The following is a 20,049-nucleotide window of genomic DNA, read 5'->3' on the forward strand; positions in this document are numbered from 1 at the left end:
CCCGCTGCGCCGAGGCAAGAAGTGACGGTGGCCACCCAGCAGCCACTGACCCCGGTCTGTGGTCAGCACCGTGTCTGTGCGGTGGACAGCCGAGCGGCAAACACTTGGGAAGGTGATGGCTGCACGGAAAGCCGATAAAAGATTTCAGATAAGACCAATTTCCTCAAAATGAGGCAACTTCCAAAGGAAGCCAAATTTGACAACTTCTACCGAAAGGCAAAATAAAACATTTTTTGACAAACCGATATAGCCAACTTATGAAGAAGAGATGTAAAAACATCTGCTGGTGACGTTTAATGAGACATTTTAGGTAGAGGGAACAGATGTTATGCTTTCACCACACGGGCTTTCATTGAATTTACTGCCATTTCGTAATTAGCAACACAAACCTAAGTTAATTCTGGCTCACTTGTGTCTTGCGGTAAATTACTCAAGTGCACCTGTACGTGCACCAGGATGTTAGTGGCAGTATTTTATATCTGCAAGGGCTAAGTGGAATCCTGATACATACGCCATGGTTGTCAAGGAAACAACTGCATTCCAGAAAATAGTGGTTTCAAAATGTGTTTGTTAATGCTTTTGAGAAATAATGCACTAAATAAATCAGCTGAACAATGGATATAAGCACCAGTCATGCTGCAAAATCATGCATCTGCAACACTATTTCTTCTGTTCTAAAAAAAATAACATTCATATTTATAAAAGAGAAAAATGTCCTTTTTAGCTGCTTAATCTGCTACATTTATAGTATAGAGACAGATGCAAAGATATACTGACAATAGCAAAAATTCAACGGAAAAAAATGACTTTCAACACCAAATGTATTCAGTTAGTTGTCATGTTTTCATCTGCACTCCCCTCGGAGGCCGTCTTTGTTGTCAGGCCTAAGAGAGTGCAAGCAACTCAATCTAGCACGTGAAGGAAGTGCTGACAAGTGCTGGTGGATACTACGTAGAACTGTGCTGTCCGATAATGGCAGCCACTAGCCACATGTGGATATTGCCTTTAAATCGATTCCAATTAAATACTATTAAGAATTTAGATCCTGAGTCACGCTGCCATATTTCAAATGTTCGATAGCCACATGTGGCTAGTGGCTACCATGCTGGACAGTGCAGGTACATTTCCATCATTACAGAAAGTCCTAATGGGCAGACCCGATACAGAGCCACTGGAATTCATATAAAGGGGGAAAAAAAACTTTAACAGCAAAATGCAAACTCTGGGAATTCTCTAACCATTCAGTTGAGTACCTGCATAGACAGCAGCTATGTGGGTGGAAATCGGTCTGACACAAAGGGGTCGTGCCGACTACACACGCCATTTTCTCACGTGTATGCACACACGCGCGCGTGTGTACAGCTGACCCTTGAACAACACGGGTTGCAACTGCACAGGTCCACTTATAGGTGGATTTCTCTTACTAGACGTGTAGGACAGGAGCACGTGATCTGCGGGGGGTTGAATCTGCGGATGCAGAACGTCAGGGACAGAGAGCCGACCGTATGTTACGCTCGGATCTCCGACATGGGGGCGGGCAGCGTCAGTGCCCCTAATTCCCGCATTGTTCAAGGGTCAAGTGTGTGTGTGTGTGTGTGTGTGTGTGTGCGCATATAAAGAGTAACTGATTACATGCATATGTGTGTAGACACACACACACACACAACTATACTTTGAACTCCCTGCCCCAGTGGAGTCAGCTCGCCCACACTAGGGCAGCACCCACCACGACTGTGAGGGCACCCGTGAGCTCCTACTGCTTCGGGGAGAAGGTCCCGGGGCACCACGCTATGAACACACTGAGGACTCCTGAGCTTCCGGCTCACAGGCTGCAAGCCAGACCGTGACCGCAGCCGGCAGGGGTGGAGTCTGGGTGTGCCTCCTTTTCTCCCCAGGGGCTGGAGATCTGTAGGTGTGAGTGATGGGGCTGTGACGGAGTCGGGCAGAAGCAGTCTTCTTTAGCTTGGGACCCACATTAGACATTTTCCTTTACCAAATGTGCACTAAGCTACAGAGAGCCTTGGCAACAGACCTGTATTCGTAGAAATACAAAACTACAATATGGACTGTTTCCGTAATATTCTGAAAAAATTTCCAGATCTATCTGCTGTTTTATCAGAGGGCAGATATTTTAATTCATGTTACAGTACAACGCCAAATGAAGACAGATTTTACAACTTTTGAGGAAAAAATCATTTCCATGCAATACACACGGACTGGAGCTCATAGGAATGGCTTATCTGGCAAAGGCAGAGAAGAACTTTAAGAGAAAGTAGTAAATGCAGGAAGAACAAGAAAGTAACTACTATTCCAGTAAATATGAAAACAGCTTTCATCCAGACTCTTAGGAGACCACACAAAGATAGCAAATGTCGTGCTCTGGAGCATTGGAGTGACTGACTAAGGGCCATAGTTCATCAGCAAGGGTCTTAAAATCAATGTTGGGGTGTCCTTCATCATTTCCTAGCTCCTATATTATGCTTTCCAGAATCATATGTTTTCCTAGTTAACATAAAGAACTTTATATAAATCAATAAGACAACTGAAATTTACTGAAATGGAAGCTTTATAATATAAAGACATTGGTGAAAAAAAGCATGTTCAGAGTATGACTTAACAGTTGCTATCTCTAAAATATCACATTATACTACATTTTAAAAAGAACTGAGAAAGAAAGGGATATCAGATACAGAGAAAGCCAAGTAAAAGCCCTGGATTCCCGACTCTGCTAAGTCAATTTGGGCAGACTGTCCAGTTTCATAAAGCCTTCTTTCCCCTGGGAAACAGCACATGTACTGCCTACTTGACACAGTTCTTAGCAGATATATACTGATATATCAATAGTAACAGAAGTTTTCTTCCTTGTGATTCTGAAGTCAAGCAACCATGAGGACAGTCCAATATTTAAAAGGTTCTTAGTGTCTTAGGATGTCAGAGCTGAAAGGTATCACAGAGGTTCTCTCAATTTAATGTCTCCTTTCAATGAAGGCTAAAGGATGTCCAAGGTCATACAGATGGTGAGGGACAGAGCTGGGACTCCCTGCCTACTCTTCTCTTCTTCCAAAGAATAGTCTCCCATTTCCATATTTTTAGTTTTATATAATGCTATAATCTTGGCTCCGCCAAGCTGTGTCTGTGTGATCTTGGGCAAGTTACTTCATCTTTTACTTCTTGGTTTATTTGTGAAACACAGATAGTAGTAAAAGATACATATCACAAGATCGTTGACTAAATAAATACATATTAAGCACTTAAACCAGTTTACAAAGTGTATGCTTAATATACATTAACTCTTATCGTTAAATATTTGGCATTAAATTATCAATGATTAAATCTCAGTAGAGATAGGCCGAAGTAAAATGAAGCCTTTATTGAATAAACCGAAATTAATTAATGAATAAACTACTGATGAGCAATTACCTCTCTTTCCTGTTAAGGCAAACTGAATGGTATTTCCTCCAACTCCACAAAATGCGTCGACTACGGTGTCACACCCGGAGCACCCGCTGACCCTTCCGGCGATGTGCTCAGCGATCTTCTCGGGTGTAACTGAAAACCAGCCCTCTGCGAGGGAAGAGGGTGTCTGTTATGACATTCGATGGCAAGAAGCCAAGCCAAACACAAACACAGCAAACATTACTATACACTAAATGCTTAAAAGAAAATACTTAGTTTCTCTTTTCAAAAAATTATATATTATCTCGTTTGAAAGGAAAGGTCCACAGATCTTGTTATAAAAGGGGCAGTATCATTCCCAAACCCAACTTCCACAGAAACAACCCCCTCAATTCTTGCCTGATTCTTTTGCAATATCCCTCCAACAACTGAATGCAATTCTGATTTTTCTGTTTGAAGTATTAACAACTGACTACCCATCATGGAAAATGGAAAGTTAGCTATTTTAATTGACCAACTCCCCAAACTTCACCGAGGTTCCCAATTATTTAATTCCTGAAGGGGAAGCAATGAACCGCATCTGTACGGGACACTTAGCAAAATCTGCACGTGTCTAAAGGGTCAGAAAAGCAAGGAAGTGACAGCAAGACTGCAGAGCTGTAGGCTCAGCAGAACCTTCATCATTTTCAGAAAGGAGGTCCCATGTCCACTCCACAGAAAAAAAGGACACTGCCCTCCTTCTTTCCCAATAGAAGGAATTTACGTTTTTCAGAAAGATATTTCTCTGAACAAAATGATGCACCAATTTTCCTGTTCCCTTTCTTCATCAAAACTTTAAATGGCTCCTCATTGCTGGAAGAATAAAAACATAAACTCCTTTTATAGAATTGAAAGCTTTTCTCCAGTCTTATTTCCCCAACAAACTCTTATGTACTCTCCCTGATAGACAACATTTTACAAATAATTTTAAGAGGCTCAGAGAAGCCCTGAAACTCCACACAGATCAATACCTCCTGATCTGGACAGTTAATAAAGACCAATGTTTAGGTATAGCCCCAGTATGAAAGCAAGCCTCAGTCTGCGCAACTGAGTTTAAGTTAGCTCTTCAAGGTCATGGTGGGAAAACTTGAGAAAGAATTCAAATTTTCCAGTGTGAATTCATTAACTTACATCTATCTGCACATCAGATGTTCTGTTTAATAATCTATCAATTGCTTTTGCTATCTATCCTAAGATGCAAAAAATACAGATTAAACCTGAGTCTGAAGTTTAAAAAACACGTATGTACCCAAACTGAGAGACATTGTAGAAAATAACTGGCAGCTGTTCTCTGGAAAATGTCAAAGTCATGAAAGACAAAGAAGCTCAGGAACTATCCCAGATTAAGGGAAACTAAAGGAACATGAAAATAAATGTAACACATGACCCTATACTGGAAGAAAAAGAATGCTATAAAGGACATGATTAGTATAATTGATGAAACTAGAGTACTGATTTGTTGATTATGATATTGTAACAATGTGAAATTTGTAACTTTATCATTGTCACATAAAAATATCACTGTTCTTAGAAAATACACACCAAAGTACTAAGGGGTAGGGGCAACTGGATCAGAAAACATACCTACATACATGCACACAGAGAATGACAAAGCAAATGTGGCAAAATGTTAAAAATAGCTCAATCTGAATAAAGGGGATATGAAAATTTCTTACTATTCTTGCAACTTTTCTATAAGTTTGAAATTATTTCAAAATGAAGTTAAAAATTACATATATACCTTACCTCTGTCTAATTTAATCCCATCGTCAAAGCGGGAGAAGAGCCTGTATCTCTGGGCCCAGTACTTTGCCAGCTCAGGCACAGCAGTGATCTCAGGAGGCAGACCAATTCCCTTTCTGTTCTTGCTTTTCTTCTTCTTCTTCTTCTTTTTATTTTCAGCTACAATAAAAGAATAGAAATAATACAGATGCTCACTATAGAAAGAGGAAATCACAGGTGAATTTATCTAACGTGTGGCCACAGCAAATAACTACAGTTTGGGACTGCGCGCCACCACACGAACCAGCCACACGCCGGAGGGTGGAGGGCGTCTGGAAACAGCACTGGCTTCAGGTTATAGCCTCCATTTTGCCACTTCTTGGCTCCTTGAGCTTGGAAAAGTAACCCAGGCTCTCTAAGTTCCAATTTTTAATTCCTCAAAAAGAATGAATGAATGGGTAGTATTTTAGCTATTTACTTCACAGGATTGTTAGGAGATGTGGAGAGGTACTATTATAGGTATAAAAGTTATTACGTCAGTGTTTCTTAGATAAAGTTGCTTTAGTGGGTGAATTATGGAAATTCAAACATTTCCCTTCCCTTCTTTGAAACAAAAGCTCCCAAGGACTGATTAAGCTCTAACTCTCAGCCACATCAATCCTCTGAACCCAGCCATGACCTGCAAGTCCTACAGCCTCTGAGAAATTCAAACAGGGGTCACTAGCTCCATTCAATAGAAAAGGATCTCATTCATTCACATTGACTTTTTCTTAGATAAATGATTTTTATTTGTTTGGTTATTTGGTTTCACTTCTGAGCAGATTAGATGCAGCAACTTAGAAAGACAAGAGTGCTGTCATACCTAAGTATGATGACAAGAACTGATGCTGACAAATAATAAACATTAAAGTAAACATTGAAACGGTCCTCAAAGGACTGTGTCCTAATACGCTCATCTGATCACTGCAAATAGCAAAAGGTGTCATCAATAGCAAAGTGCAGTGAGTTTCTCAAGAGAGGAGACACTAAGATTTTGAGTCATGAACTCCTTATTGTGCAAGACCATCCTGTACAGGACTTAACATTAAGTAATCTAAAGTACGAAATGCCGGAATCCCCCAGATCGATCTAACCCATCTTCCAAATACCTGAGATGGTGGTATCACCCCAGGTGAGAACACCAGCATCGTGACAAGTGGTGGTTAGGGAGCTAGGGTAGGGTGGAAAAATGGGATTTAGGAATCACACAACTTGGTACCAAGTTCTAGCTTTGCCACTTACTGGCTGGGTGATCTCGGGCAAATTTCTTATTTTCTCTAAGCTTTACTTATTTATAGAACAGGGATAATTTCACCTATCTCAATGGGCTACTTTACAGATTAAAGGAGAATAAGGCATTCTCATTTCAGAAATCTGCACGTGCCGCATGAACATCAGTTGTACAATGGCAATAAAAATATTAAACTACCTTAAGTATGCTGTTTAGAAAGGCAAAGAAGTATATGATACAAAGATCACAGGTTTACACACACATACACACACACGGAAAAAGAAAATCAAGAGTCAAATAAGGTATTTCGCTCAATACTAAATAAGAAAGCATCACAAATATAATTGTTTCATTAGGGCAAGTCTGAAATAATTCATCAGTAAAAATGAATACTATGTCAAATGAAAATTTCTGCCTTATAAAAGCCATAATGTTCCACTGAGTATAACTATTATAAAATAAATTCAAATAGTACAAAAGGGCATAAAGTGAAAATGCTACACTATTCTTCATTCATCATAGCCAACTACTGTAAATACTTTTTTATGTCAATGTACCATCTAAAAAACAAACATCACTACCAACCACCATCACCACAAAAAAACAACAAGAACAAAGCAATTATCCAAAAGAAAATCAGGGCAATGCTAGATGTCAACAGGAATCAAAGGGACTGGCACCTTTCGCCCACGGAACAGAGTGGCGGCGGCAGAGACCAGTCTTAATGGCACAGATGGAGGCGCTCAAACAGCTTCCCCTACTCTTTAGTGTTTCATTTTATCATGCTTGTTCAGCCAAGGATGCTCTGGGTGCGAAATCACGGCCATTAGCACATTTGCACTAAATATGCCTTCTTTCAACTTACGAATAAACAGCAGTGAATCCTTAGGTATAGATGAGTCGTAAGTGATAACGAGGGAAAAGCACACTTAAAACAAGGAATGGAAGTCCGTTAGCAAGCGGGGGCACGTTTAGCCTCACCTTCGGCTTCTACCTGAAGACGGTCTGGTGCAGCCTGGGCGGGGCAGTCCCCCTCATCTGGCACTGCTGCTTCTGTGCTGTCCCTGTCAGTCTTCTCTGTTCCCACTTCCCCAGCTGGAGACACGGCACGACGCGTCCCAGGTTCCGGCTCACTCGTCTCCGGTGGGTCATCCCCTTTTTCAACAGACAATTCTTGTTCCTCTGAACCACTGCTTGTGCAAGTATCTTGCACGTTGTTATGAGAAACTGGCTCCTGCGATGCTTCGTCATCCATTGGTTCATTAACCCATTTTAGGAATTTTTCTACCTGAAATTTTCAGATGGTACAAGCATGAATTAATTCGCAATTACACAGAATATTTCCACCTGCTTTACCATTTGTGACTTGACAAGCTGTGTCACAGTATTAGCTCTGATAAGTACACTGTATCATACAGGTTAATGTGAATAAGTAATTCCAACCTAATTACACTTTGTTATCTGGATGTACCATGACCTTATTAAAGAGCTCTTTAAAAGGAAAAAAAACATCAGCTTAAACACAAGACTATGACCTTCCTGTTAGCAATTAACACTAAGAGGATAAAGCTCTACTGTGCCAGTAACTTTCCATTAAGTCTTCTAACAATATAATCGTAATATATATTACCATTACAAATGTACTTACCTGTTGTTGAGCCACTGCTTTTAGCTTTTCAAATTATATAGAATTTTCTGTAATGGCCCCAGCTATACAATCTATGTTGAATGGTACTCAGCATCAAAGATGAACTCTACAAAGATTTAGTGCCAATCTGTAAAAGCAGTGCTATCTTGGAAAGAATGCGAGCTGCCTTCTAATGAAGCAGTAGAGCCAGTAAAATGATTCCTAAGAACTAAGTTTCTTCTCTGAAATGTTAACAAGGCTCAAGGTCAGATGATACATACTTCCTTGCAACCTTCTGTAACAAGAATATTCTTCACAATAGATCTTCATGACCTTCCTAAGAGTCAGGAAGTGAGAACAAGAGTGACAGAAGACGGACATGGACCACGACCCAGAATCTTCCTGTGAGGGGACTGTGCCTATGTATCAATCGGACGCCTAAGAGCACAACAGTCACATTAACTTTCTTCCTCGGCAATACGTGGCAGTTATGTTTCTGCTCTTCAGCTACAGATGAACGTATGGGAACTATCACATCCAACACATTATAAAAAGGCCCGTCGGGCTGACTGAACTGATACTGGGAAATTTGTTCCAGATATAACCAGGGCCACTAAAATATTAAAATATGACCAGTAACCAACCAATCTGAAATATAATAAAAATAAAACCAGCTATAAATTTGTAGCATGTTTTGGAAAAATGGTGATGTTAAGGAAGCATAATGTACCCTAAGGGTAAAACAAAGTCATCATGGGACCTGAGATTTTGTTCCATTGCTCTATAGAGCTGCTGGAGAGGTGACAGATACAAAATTCTGCTCACTGAATGGCGCTTTTTTCCTATATTGGAGAAGGATCACTCATCAAACCAAACAAAAGCAATTCTAATTACTTTTGTTTTCCAGGTACATAGAAGGCAGGTACAACAAAGAGAGGGGATATAAATACTCCAGATAACAATGTGAATCACTAAATTAGCCTTGAGGCTCATGCCATTTGGATGAACTTGTTAGTGCAAAGTCTGATCGATCACCTCTAGATGACCTCAAGATTAAGCCTTTCAATAAACGCTGCATCAGAAATTGGACTTCCAGGATCCTACTTAGCCTGAAACAGACAAGCCGTTACCACCCACAAGGCGATTTTGCCTATTGATTGCTCCACAGGCTGCTCCTATGTAGCTTTCAAAGCAACCCCCTCTCATATCAGCCCCAATTACCCTCTTTTCAAATTTAGTTCACACAGTATAAGCCTTTAGGAAGCAAATGGAAAAGCATTTTAGGTACCCTTATATCTGGTAGAACCAGGGTTCCTGTTTGCAAACAGAAACTTTAAGGAGCCAAAGGTCACAAAAATGAGACTCGACTTGTAAATATAAAGCAAAATTTATACATACCTTACTCAAAGTTTTGCTTTTCTTGAAAAGAGTTTTTCCTGGCTCTTCAGTGAAGAAGATGTGTTTGTTTTTCATATTGATTTGTCTTCTCATGTCCAAGTACTTTGACTTGTACTTCACATCCTTGTGTAGATACCTGACCTGCCGGTGACTGAAATTTGAAATTCCACCATATCTGTGACCAAAGCAAAAGAAGTGGACTCAAACCTTAGGGTCTCGGAATCTGCTTCCTTATATGAAGAGAGAAGAGAACTAACAATTTTCACTATTTTCCTAGTAGCAGCCACTATTTTAATTTCATTTTTTTAAATTATGGAAATTATGAAATAGAGTGAAAAATGCAGAGGACTTTTTAAGGTCTAGCTTGTATGTTAATTCTCAAGTAAATGTGAAACACCAAAGGTGGGAATATCAACATATCTTACAGATAACAGAAAGGAGAAATTACATTGTAAAATGTAATAAAAAGACAGCAGGAAACTATAACCCCAATGCATGTTGGGGAAATATAATTTTTTCTCACAGTGAGGTGATGCCAAAGCTCTTTTAACACGTACCTGGATATGTTGAAATTGTCTTAAAAGTGGCCACTAGATTCTTAAATCAATATGAACTAACCTAAGAAGCAAACCCCCGTTACTAAAATAATAGATATGTGTCTGCTATGAAGCCTTCGCTGACTCTATTAAGCCTCACTAATTGCCTCTCTTACAGACTATTAGGGACCCACAGTGTAATATATAATTTAGCACTTATAAACCAACTATGAACAGTTTGGTTTTAAATGTCAGTTGTTATCGTCTACCTATATTATAAACTTCTTTATAAAAAGTGTGTATTATCCTTCTCTTTTAAGTGAAATTGGGTGCTCTAAAATAGAAGAATAGTTAAATCCCAGGTAACAGAATAAATCTCTATGAGTATATACCAGCAAGAGCTACCTAAGTAATTTCTCAATAAAATTACATGTGGGTAGAAATAAATTCTTCCAGGAATTTAAATGTGGCAGTTATCAGGAAAACCCTTTATATTATTAACTTTTATGAACTCTAGCCTTAAATGACTATATGGCTGAAGTACACAGAAATGATTACAATTTTGTAGAATAAAAACATTGGATTGCTATGAAGTGCAACTGAGTTAATACATGTGAATATATCAAATGTACGGTGATAGCTCTACAATTCTTACTAGCAAGAGAGGTTAGTGCTTTAATTGTAACACCTCAAATGTTATGAAATACATAACCATTATTCGCTATCTGGATACCAGAGAGCTTTAGGATAGCTGAAGTGGTTAAGATTTCAGGAAGACAACGGCATTTATGGAAAATTACTTTTGTCCTGAGCCATGCTTGAATCCTAGAAGGGAACCGTCGACATCAAAGTCTGAATCCGGGTTTTCATCGATGTCCAGTTCATGGCTAAACAAATAAACAAAGCAAACAGTGATAAATAAGCCATTATCTCCAGAGCCCACCAGTTCAGGCAAATATTAAAAGGTACATACAGTCAACCCATGCAAACTTTCCCACCACGACAATCAACCGCAGTTCACAAACCCAGGAAGACAGGAAGAAGAGTATTTTAACCAGGATTTTCCAAATGAGATAAATTACCTAGCAGTGTTTGGGACACAGTAATGAGCACTCAAATCTTAAACCATGTCACGCAGTTATCTCTATTCCCGAACAAATATAAATTTCCCCATTTTCTTTTGGGAAAACACCAGTTAACCTGCAGCCTTAACTAATCTCCTAGGTGATATCTCTAGAGGTTTTCCTTAAAAACAAACAAGGAAACATTTGAGAAGTATCAACCCAACCAAGAAAATTACAAAAGAAAAAATATTGTTAAGAAGGTTGGGATATAAGTAACTCAGTAATCCCCATCTTTTGGGGATACCTTCTAGTGATCCCTACTACCTGGGCGGCAGCAACACATGCAAACGATGAGAAGTAACTCTTGCAAATTAAGTTAAGCTCACTGAACATTTATGGAGAACCCACAGGAACGTACAAGGGCCCGAGAATATAAGCACACACAGAGTCTCTGCCTCTAGGAACTAGTAGGAACCAGAGAGGAGTTAACAGGCAACGTATACCATCTGGAAGGAACACGGCAGAGGCACGCTTTTATGTACTAAGTTACTGAGCCTCTAAAGCTTGCTGACACGTTCTGCAGAGAGAGGTAGTGTGCGACTTGCCTCCTCTTGAGTTTGCTTGGCTTCTGTTCAGGTGGATCTTCGCCACTCTCGTCTCCATCAGTGCCGATGAGGCGTGGTCTGTCTTTGATTGTGTTTGCTTCTGATGACTCTTGTGAATCTAAAGAGGTAGAGATACTGCAGTTGATTTCCGCCCTTGGTTTGACAACTCTTCTGTCATTTGCAAAGGCAATCAAAGTATTCCGGGGCCTCTCCTGCGATGAACTCTATGCTAGACCACATCTATCTATTCCACGCATCTACACGTGCAGCTCGGTCTACTCAAGTCTAAAAGTTTCCATGACCTAACTACTTAAAAAGTGGACTACAGGGAATTCCCTGGTGGTCTAGTGGTTAAGACTCGGCGCTTTCATGCCTTCACTGCTGTGGTCCGGGTTCGATCCCTGGTCAGGGAATTAAGATCCCGCAAGCATTGAGGTGCGGCAAAAAAAAAAAAAAAAAAAGGTGAACTATAAAACTACTTTTTCCTCACAGCTGTCTAAATCTATACAAATTAATCCACAAAGTTACCTCTGTGATAGCTGTTAGCTATCACATTTTGATGGGATTCTAATCTAAATGACTCTAAAAATGGCATGGTCACATTTGATTAAAAATAACTTCTCTTTATTAAGAAGCAAATACATCTAACTGCCTCTAATATAGCTCTTAAAGTAATAATGGAAGTAAGAGAAAGACAAACACCACCATTTAGACAGCGGGAGCTCTACTGTGTGAGGACAGGCTATTTCAGGAGACCCCAGCCGCAAACAGTAGAACACATACGTATGGAGAGATGCAGTGCATGCCTTACGTTTTGGTCTCAAGGAGGATCCAAAACAAATCAAAGCCTAGAATTCTCAAATGGATCCTGATGGTGGTCACACTGGAGCCAACTGCAGAAATGTCTAATTATATATCTACCTAAGGGAGCACACAATAGGAACAGTCTATACACACACCTTAGAACACAGGCAACACGAAGGGAGAGACTGTGAGGTTTACTATGTTTAACAAAGGAAGATAAGGGAGGGTAATCAAAAGAAGGAACGTGAAGCAGTTATTGACCAATCTACATACTCCAAGGTTTCTGGCCAAAATAAGAACAGGACTTACCAAAAGGCTAATATAAAATACTCACATTAAAAAAGGATGAAAATGACAGCAAAATAGAAAGGAATGAGAACACCATACTGAAGTAAGCTCCATTGTAAGAGGACAGAGAAGCTCATTAGTAACTCTCTAAAGGAAACTGTAGGATGAAGTAAGATCAGTGATCTGAGAGGAGCAAAGCAAACCCACTTGTTAAGTAAAAAGCCAAAACCTTTTGCTTTATATATATGAATGAGGCTGAGAAGAAAGTTGATATAAACCAGACTTTTCCAGCACCAAACATCAAGGATGCCAAGACAACAAGTCAGTGGGCTTCAGGAGTTCAGGTTATAAAAATGTCCTCCTCTCCCACTTTTCTGCTGCACCAGTTGATGGTCCCCTTCTCCTCACAAAAGCCTTTTTATCTGCCTACTCTAGCCTCTCCTAGCTCACCTCTCACTGGTTTTCTTTAGTTCCGACACTGGCACCAGTCTGCTCAACAATTATTTCTTAACCACTCAGGCAGGAGTCAACCAAGCTCCTTATCCTGGATATTTTATGAGAATCCTGAAATCAATCCATTCAGTTACAAAATAATCTTATGCCCTGTTGAGACTCTCTATAGAGCAAGACTTCACTTGTCCCGAGCGAATTCCAGACACAACCCCCATTCAGATTTGCCTAACGGCAAACGTATGCTCACAGCTACTCTTTAGCACGTCTCCTATAAACTTAGCTGCTCCAGAGAAACTTGGACATTCCAAGCTCACTCTAAAACTAGATTCCTTAATGGATTTCCAAGTTGTAATTCACTGGCCACCAAGGTGCAAGAGGAACGACTGATACTTTTGAGAACCCTACGCAAATATTCTTTTTATTTACATAAAAGGATAATAACTTGTGACGTAAAAGTAAGATGGATTAGATCGTTTCACTATTACACCATAAAATGTAGCTGGCATTCTTTAACGCTACCATAAAGGATTAGGGTCAGTCATTTTGCTAAATAGACTAATTTTGTTACCCATTACTCAGTAGGATAAATCTTGGCCAGTCTTACCCTGAGCTGGCTGGCTCGTGCTTCTGTTCCCAGACAAGCTGCTTTCCTTGGTTCCTCCGTTACGTGGTTCACTTTGGCCCGAAGCAGGGCATTCTCTTCCGCTGTGAACTTCACTTAAACGCTGCTGTCCATCACAACTCACAGAGGGATCTAACCGGCTCTGTTCTACTTCCTCTGAATTCAGACTTATATTACTAAGTCCATCAAGAATTTCACTATGATCTTTATCACTTGAACTAGAGCTTTCGCTACCCATTGATGAAGATGGAGAAGAAAGTTCATCTGCTTTCGTGCGATTTTCGTCTTTCTTGTTGTCAACTTCTGTTTTAGACCCACAAGTATCTGTATCACAGCTTTGTGAAGCATCAAAAGTCCAACCCTGAGCTTCCCAATACTGAAACTGTTCCAAATAATACCAGTACAGCTGGCTATAATGCTGCTCCCATTCCTGCTTTGTATGAGGGACGTTCCAGGGTTCTGAGCACAGCGTCTGACCTGCATGCTTTTCTTCCCAGCTTTGCCACAGCAGTTCTCCCCCGTGTTCCTTCCAGTACTTCTCCCAGAGCTCCGTAATTTCCAGCTTTGGAGATAATGCATTTTCAGCAGGAAGATTCTCACCTTCAATGTCTTTTTTGGTTCGAAGTTCGCACCTTCTGGTGTTCTCATTCTCAGATGAAGATGGGTCATCTGAAGCCAAAATGTCGTCTTCCTCACATTCTTGTCTCCAAGATGCTCTCTTAATTTCATCTAAGTACTTCTTCTGATGTTTTTTCTTTTTCTTTTTTATTTTAACTTTGTTTCTAGTATTCATAGACACCTACAAAGGTCAATAACTTGAATATAAATTATACTTCAGAAACTATAAGAAGTAGAATCTAAATCTATTTTGACATTAAATTAAACAAAATACCCTCAACCCCCCAACCTGGGTTTCAGTTACACCAACAAGTGAATCTTACTATCTACGTTTCCAAGAGGAGGAACAATCACACATGGGACATATCACAACTTGCAGTTTTCGTTCACTTATAAATATGTACGTACGTTTAGAAAGAGGTGAAGTGCCCTAATTCATGAATGCATTAGATTTGGGATAAAAAGATTCCACGTGATATTTTATGAAGATAGCTAAGAAACAGAAACAAGCAAAGTAAACTAATACTTACCTCAAAATTCTTATGTGCAGACGCCCTACCAAACTGAAGTGGCAGTCCCATGCTTCTCATGAGTTCAGCCTCAGAATCAAGTTCACTTTCATCTGGGTCTACGTCTTTGCTGTCACGTGACTCTGCAGTGCCCTGGGAACGACCGCCTTCTTCCTCTTCTGCAGCTTGCTCTCCTACACACAGCACTGTTACGTTAGCTTAGAGAAAATTTAGACGCAGGTTTCATCACCCTCATCTTAAAGAAAAGGAACCTGAGACCCAAAGGTATTACATGACTTGCCCAAAGTAAAGGTGTGCCAATGTGAGTTTTCAAGGGGAAGAAAAATAAAAGGAAAAAAAGAGGAACTGATGGGAATATGGACTTGTGAAAAAACAGCCAACTAAGAAGCAGGAGACAAGCCCTAGTCCGGCTCTGCCGGCCGCTGTCCACCGGCTGCTCACTCAGCTCCCTCCGCGGGGCACCTCCTCTCGCTGGGCGCTGGGCACAGTACTGAGGATGCACGAGGGAACGCAGCAGGGCGGCCCCGGGGAAAATGTCTACATTTCCACGTTCCCATCTGCAGCACTGCTGCACTCCATCAGTGGATTTAAAATGATGACTCGTGGAGTTATTTTTGGAGCTGTTAATAAGGGAGATGAGAGGTAGGTCTTCAGGCCCTCCATGGGAACTTCAGTCACGACTGGATTTACACCCTGGGACTCTGTGGGGAAGTTCATTTAATGAAAACGTTCTGCTGTTAAAAGTCTGAAATCCACTGAACTGGAAGATCCTTTCAAGCTCTCTGATTCTAGGTCTTAGAGAAAACCTGCTTTATCGTAACAAAACAAGTTTTACGTTATCCTAATGTGGTATCTAAAAGTAGATCATACCACTAATTGGCCAAATGCCATCCAAATGCTCTATTTTAAAATAGGAGACAAAACACTTTATATATTAGCATACTCAACTAGGGCTGCGCTGCACTCCAGCTACATGATCTTAGGCAACAGAACAGGGAATCTTTCCACTGCAGAGACAGAGACTGAGAAAAAGAGATCTTAAGTGCACAAATTCTATTAAAAGAAAGAGGGGAAAGAGACACCTATCTAAATAATGAAGGCGATTCCACTTGCCATTCCACTGAATGAACTTGTGAAAGCTCAGCAGACAGCAAAACAGGGAATGTGAATCAGCTCACCTCCGTGCTCCTCTCATGGTGTGCACGTTTTCTTATGTTAGGTGGGACCCTAGGGTCTAGAGAAATCTTATTTGTACAATGTAACACTGAAATGCAACCAAACGTTTCATCCAGCGTGTAACTGAAGACGCAGCGATTTGCTCCATCATTGTGAGAGGTGGGGGTTTTCGAGGGTAACGTGACACGCTACTTGTGCTGATTTTAGCCTGCAACTTGGGCCGCAGTTTTCCCCATGTCCGGAGAAACATAAAAGATCTGTGTGGAAAGGACAAATGGGGCCCGGAGAGGGAAGTCTGACAGAGACCAAGATGGCTTTCAGGTAACTAGGTGAGGCTCAAAGCGCAGAACAAATTCTATTTGCTATTTGGGAAAGTTAATCCAGACTGTGGCCTCTTTACTTCAGCCAAAAGACTGTGGCTGTTCACTTGGAGTTTATCCTGAATGGTTTATGTATAAAACTGCTGAAGTATTTAAACAAGGAGGCCGTTAGCGTAGGGTGGCTCTGATGCCTTGGTAGCCTTCCCGAACAAGCCAAAACCTAAGCCAGGGCCAGGGCACTCCGACCGGAGGAAACGGAGCTTAACTGCCGCACACGAGCAGCCCAGAAAGCTTTCCCAAGTAAGGCAGCTGCGCAAACTACGGCCAGGCAAGTAATTTCCTTGCTTTGCTTCCGCCTCTCCTCTGTACACTACCATGGTTAGTCTTAGCAAAAAAAGGGCTATGTAGCTTCATACTGTATTACCTGCACTGATGCCATCGTCTTTAACGTAGTAGCCTTTTAATCCCAAACTGCACAATTTCCGATCTCTGTGAAGCAAATTAAACAGTCAATATTGAAAAAAATTAAACTATAAATTTAGTGAAAAAACAAGCTTAAGGCAGCATAGATTAATAAAAAGTTTAAAAAACAGAAAAGCTATCTGCTAATACATTTTTCTTATCTGTAATATAGAGGTAATAATACATACCTCATAGGGTTCTAATAAGGATTGACTGCACATGTAAAGCATTTGGTATATATCACATGCAAAGCACGCTATAATGATAACTACTAATTTATTAAAATTAAGTGGCAGTTCTGGATATTGGGGAAAGAATCTGCTCCTCCTTGTGATATACAAACAGTGAAATATTCTCTAAATTTGCTGTAGAAAGTGAGCATAAACGTGACAAGATTTATCTTACACCTTTATAAACCCACACGCAGACCCTAGTCCATCTGCAAACAGGCCAAATTATCCACTGCCTAGTAGATCAGATATTCATGGTCTGAGCTAAGGTTGTTTTGGGGACTAACATAAAATTAAGTTCTTATTTTATTAAACTGAAACATACATCGAAATAAAACAATTCAGTCTCAATGAGTTTTAAAAAGTGAATAGTTGAACTTTTCTTTACATATCTACTTCTAAATTTTTTCTTTACTAACATAGGAATTTCATAAGCAAAATAAACCTAACAGAACACTTAAAATAAAGGGAAGGGGGGAATTTTGCTATTATCTTCCTACTGGTAAATTAAGCTGTAATAAACTCCATCATAACTGCCATAACAAGGCCATCTGCAAGTAATAGCTAATACCACTTTTCTAATGGAAGCAACAACAAATTCAACAAAACAAAATTCTTGTGTACTTGATATATTTCCTATCCCCCATTTATCTTTTGACACTTAATAAAACGTAACGTAGGTGGTGACTTAGCAGGACAGTGAACGGGGGAGGGGATGAAGTGCAGATGTGCTCTGGCAGCATGCCCATGGACCCCCAGCAACTTGGGGCCTGGGGGCGGTGGCAGCCACAGAAGGGCATCGACGGTGTGCCCGCCAGTACCCGAGGGTATGGGGCATGAAGGTGTCAGATGGAGAAGAGGGCCGATATGGTTGCAAGATTAATTACACCGAGCAAATAAGTAAATGCACTGAGGATCACGACAGCCAAGATTCTCCAACACACACATTTGTGTATGTACGTAAAATGCGCTTGTAGCCCGCCTAACTGTGTCTGCCCAGGGTGCAGAAGCACTGAACACCCAGCAATGAGCACAGCAAGCACCCAAGTCCTAGTTTCTAAACACTGCTCTCCACTAAAAGGAACCGGGGCACCTGGGAGAAACGGCACGTCCATGCTGGAGCGTAGACTGGAAAATTATATTATTGTGCCAGAAGGTTAGGAAGAGCTCAAAGAATGCCAGGGACCCATCAAAAGGACACAGGGGCCAGTTCAAGGGGCTCCCACCAGCCATCTGAGAGGAAAGGAACACCAAAATAAATGATGAGAGTAACAATATCTCCATGAATAAATTAACAGTCCAGAGTCCATGTTAATAGAAATAAGGCAGTGAACAAACAACGGGGAGAGAAGGGAAAGTGCTCCACAGAGAACGCTAACTAACAAATGTAGGAGTGATGGACACACTGAACCACTCTTTGGGAACCTCAGGGGGTAGCTGGCTCAGACAGGAACCGGGCTACTCTTCGTTGCGGTGTGTGGGCTTCTCATTGCGGTGGCTTCTCTTGTTGCGGAGCACGGGATCTAGGTGTACAGGCTTCAGTAGTTGCGGCACGTGGGCTCAGTAGTTGTGGCTCACGGGCTTAGTTGCTCTACGGCATGTGGGATCTTCCCGGACCAGGGCCCGAAGCCGTGTCCCCCACATTGGCAGGCAGATTCTTAACCACTGTGCCATCAGGGAAGTCCTGTAATGGTTATTTTTAACAGCCCTATAACACTGTAATTATATGTCCACTTCATATAGATAGTGTATAGAAAATTAAGTGTGTAGATGAGACAGAATTATTACTCCAATTACTGAACTCATAAGACAGTATGTTAATGTAATATCCTCAGAAAATAAAAATTAGTTACAATATTATGTTCTATTTCCTGCCTTTGAGGGGAGGTGTGAAAATAATCTCTTAATTACTGAGCCGTTATTTGGCACCTATGCTAAAGCTCACTTTCTGTTTTCTGCTACATGGGACTGACCTTTCAGTTTAATAATCTATTTGAAGTTGGCCAACAATCAAATGTATTGTTCTTAGAGTTTGAAAACAGACTTTTTCCCTACCTAGAAAATCAGGGTTATACTCATGAGCCTCTGAGCTTCCAGCACGTCTCCCACTCCCAAGGACTTTTCAATGACTATTGGTGACAATTCTAAGACTGTATCTCCAAGATCTTTTTGTTCTAAAGGGTTATAATTTGAGCATTAACTGATCTAAAGGAAAAGACCAAGCCATTCTTTTCTCTTTACCTATTTTGAACTTAGAAGGTAGTTTTAAAAAGTGAAGTAGAGCTTCCAAGTTTTAAGAAAGGTATGAAATTATCTGTAACGAAAAGAATGCACATTTTAGCTCAAAAAGACTAAATGCAATGTAACTGGTGATTTATATGGCAATTGAATTATTTTTGCTGTTGTTGTTTTTGGTTGCGTGATCTTAGTTCCCCGACCAGGGATTGAACCCAGCGCCGGCAGTGAATGTGCTGAGTCCTAACCACTGGACTGTCAGGGAACTCCCAATTGTGTTTTAAATAAAGTGGCTTTAATTGAAATCCAGTTGCATATTGTTTTCTACAGGTAAGCTCTTTTTCTCAACTTTTTATAACTTATATTCCCTCCCCTTCTTTTCTTTTTTGGGAAGGAGACTTCATGAAGACGGCACCAAGACTCAAATGGGCTGCAGGCTAAGAACTAAGGATGTGCCTTGGCTGGTATGTATACAAGCTTCGTTCTCAGCCTGCACATTGCTGCTACTAGAGGCGTCTTCAGAGATGCAAATCTGAACCTGTCTTCTACGAAGTCCTGCATGTCTAGACCCTGCATATCTCACCAACCCTGTCTTCTATTTTTCTTTCCCAGTCATTTTGTTTCCCTTTCACAGGCTTTCTTTTGCTCCCTCGA

General features: G+C 40.6%; 1 protein-coding gene across 3 annotated transcripts in view; it reads right to left on the bottom strand.

Annotated features, from left to right (window-relative positions):
- The window catches only part of TGS1 (trimethylguanosine synthase 1), a 35,963-nt gene that overhangs the window by 14,430 nt on the left and 1,484 nt on the right, over positions 1 to 20,049 (bottom strand). The window contains exons 2-10 of one of the 3 annotated variants that reach the window (XM_036830141.1): positions 16,893 to 16,957; positions 14,973 to 15,145; positions 13,807 to 14,623; positions 11,658 to 11,775; positions 10,789 to 10,875; positions 9,453 to 9,627; positions 7,409 to 7,715; positions 5,182 to 5,337; positions 3,421 to 3,564 (exon numbers count right to left, since the gene is read on the bottom strand). In XM_036830141.1, coding sequence (XP_036686036.1) covers positions 3,421 to 3,564; positions 5,182 to 5,337; positions 7,409 to 7,715; positions 9,453 to 9,627; positions 10,789 to 10,875; positions 11,658 to 11,775; positions 13,807 to 14,623; positions 14,973 to 15,145; positions 16,893 to 16,957 — 2,042 coding nt within the window. Of the gene's footprint in view, positions 1 to 3,420; positions 3,565 to 5,181; positions 5,338 to 7,408; positions 7,716 to 9,452; positions 9,628 to 10,788; positions 10,876 to 11,657; positions 11,776 to 13,806; positions 14,624 to 14,972; positions 15,170 to 16,892; positions 16,958 to 20,049 lie in introns of all 3 variants that reach the window. The other 2 variants (XM_036830139.1, XM_036830138.1) reach the window with 2 other exon arrangements.

This window comes from Balaenoptera musculus, chromosome 17 (genome assembly GCF_009873245.2).
Source record: "Balaenoptera musculus isolate JJ_BM4_2016_0621 chromosome 17, mBalMus1.pri.v3, whole genome shotgun sequence".
Taxonomy (NCBI): domain Eukaryota; kingdom Metazoa; phylum Chordata; class Mammalia; order Artiodactyla; family Balaenopteridae; genus Balaenoptera; species Balaenoptera musculus.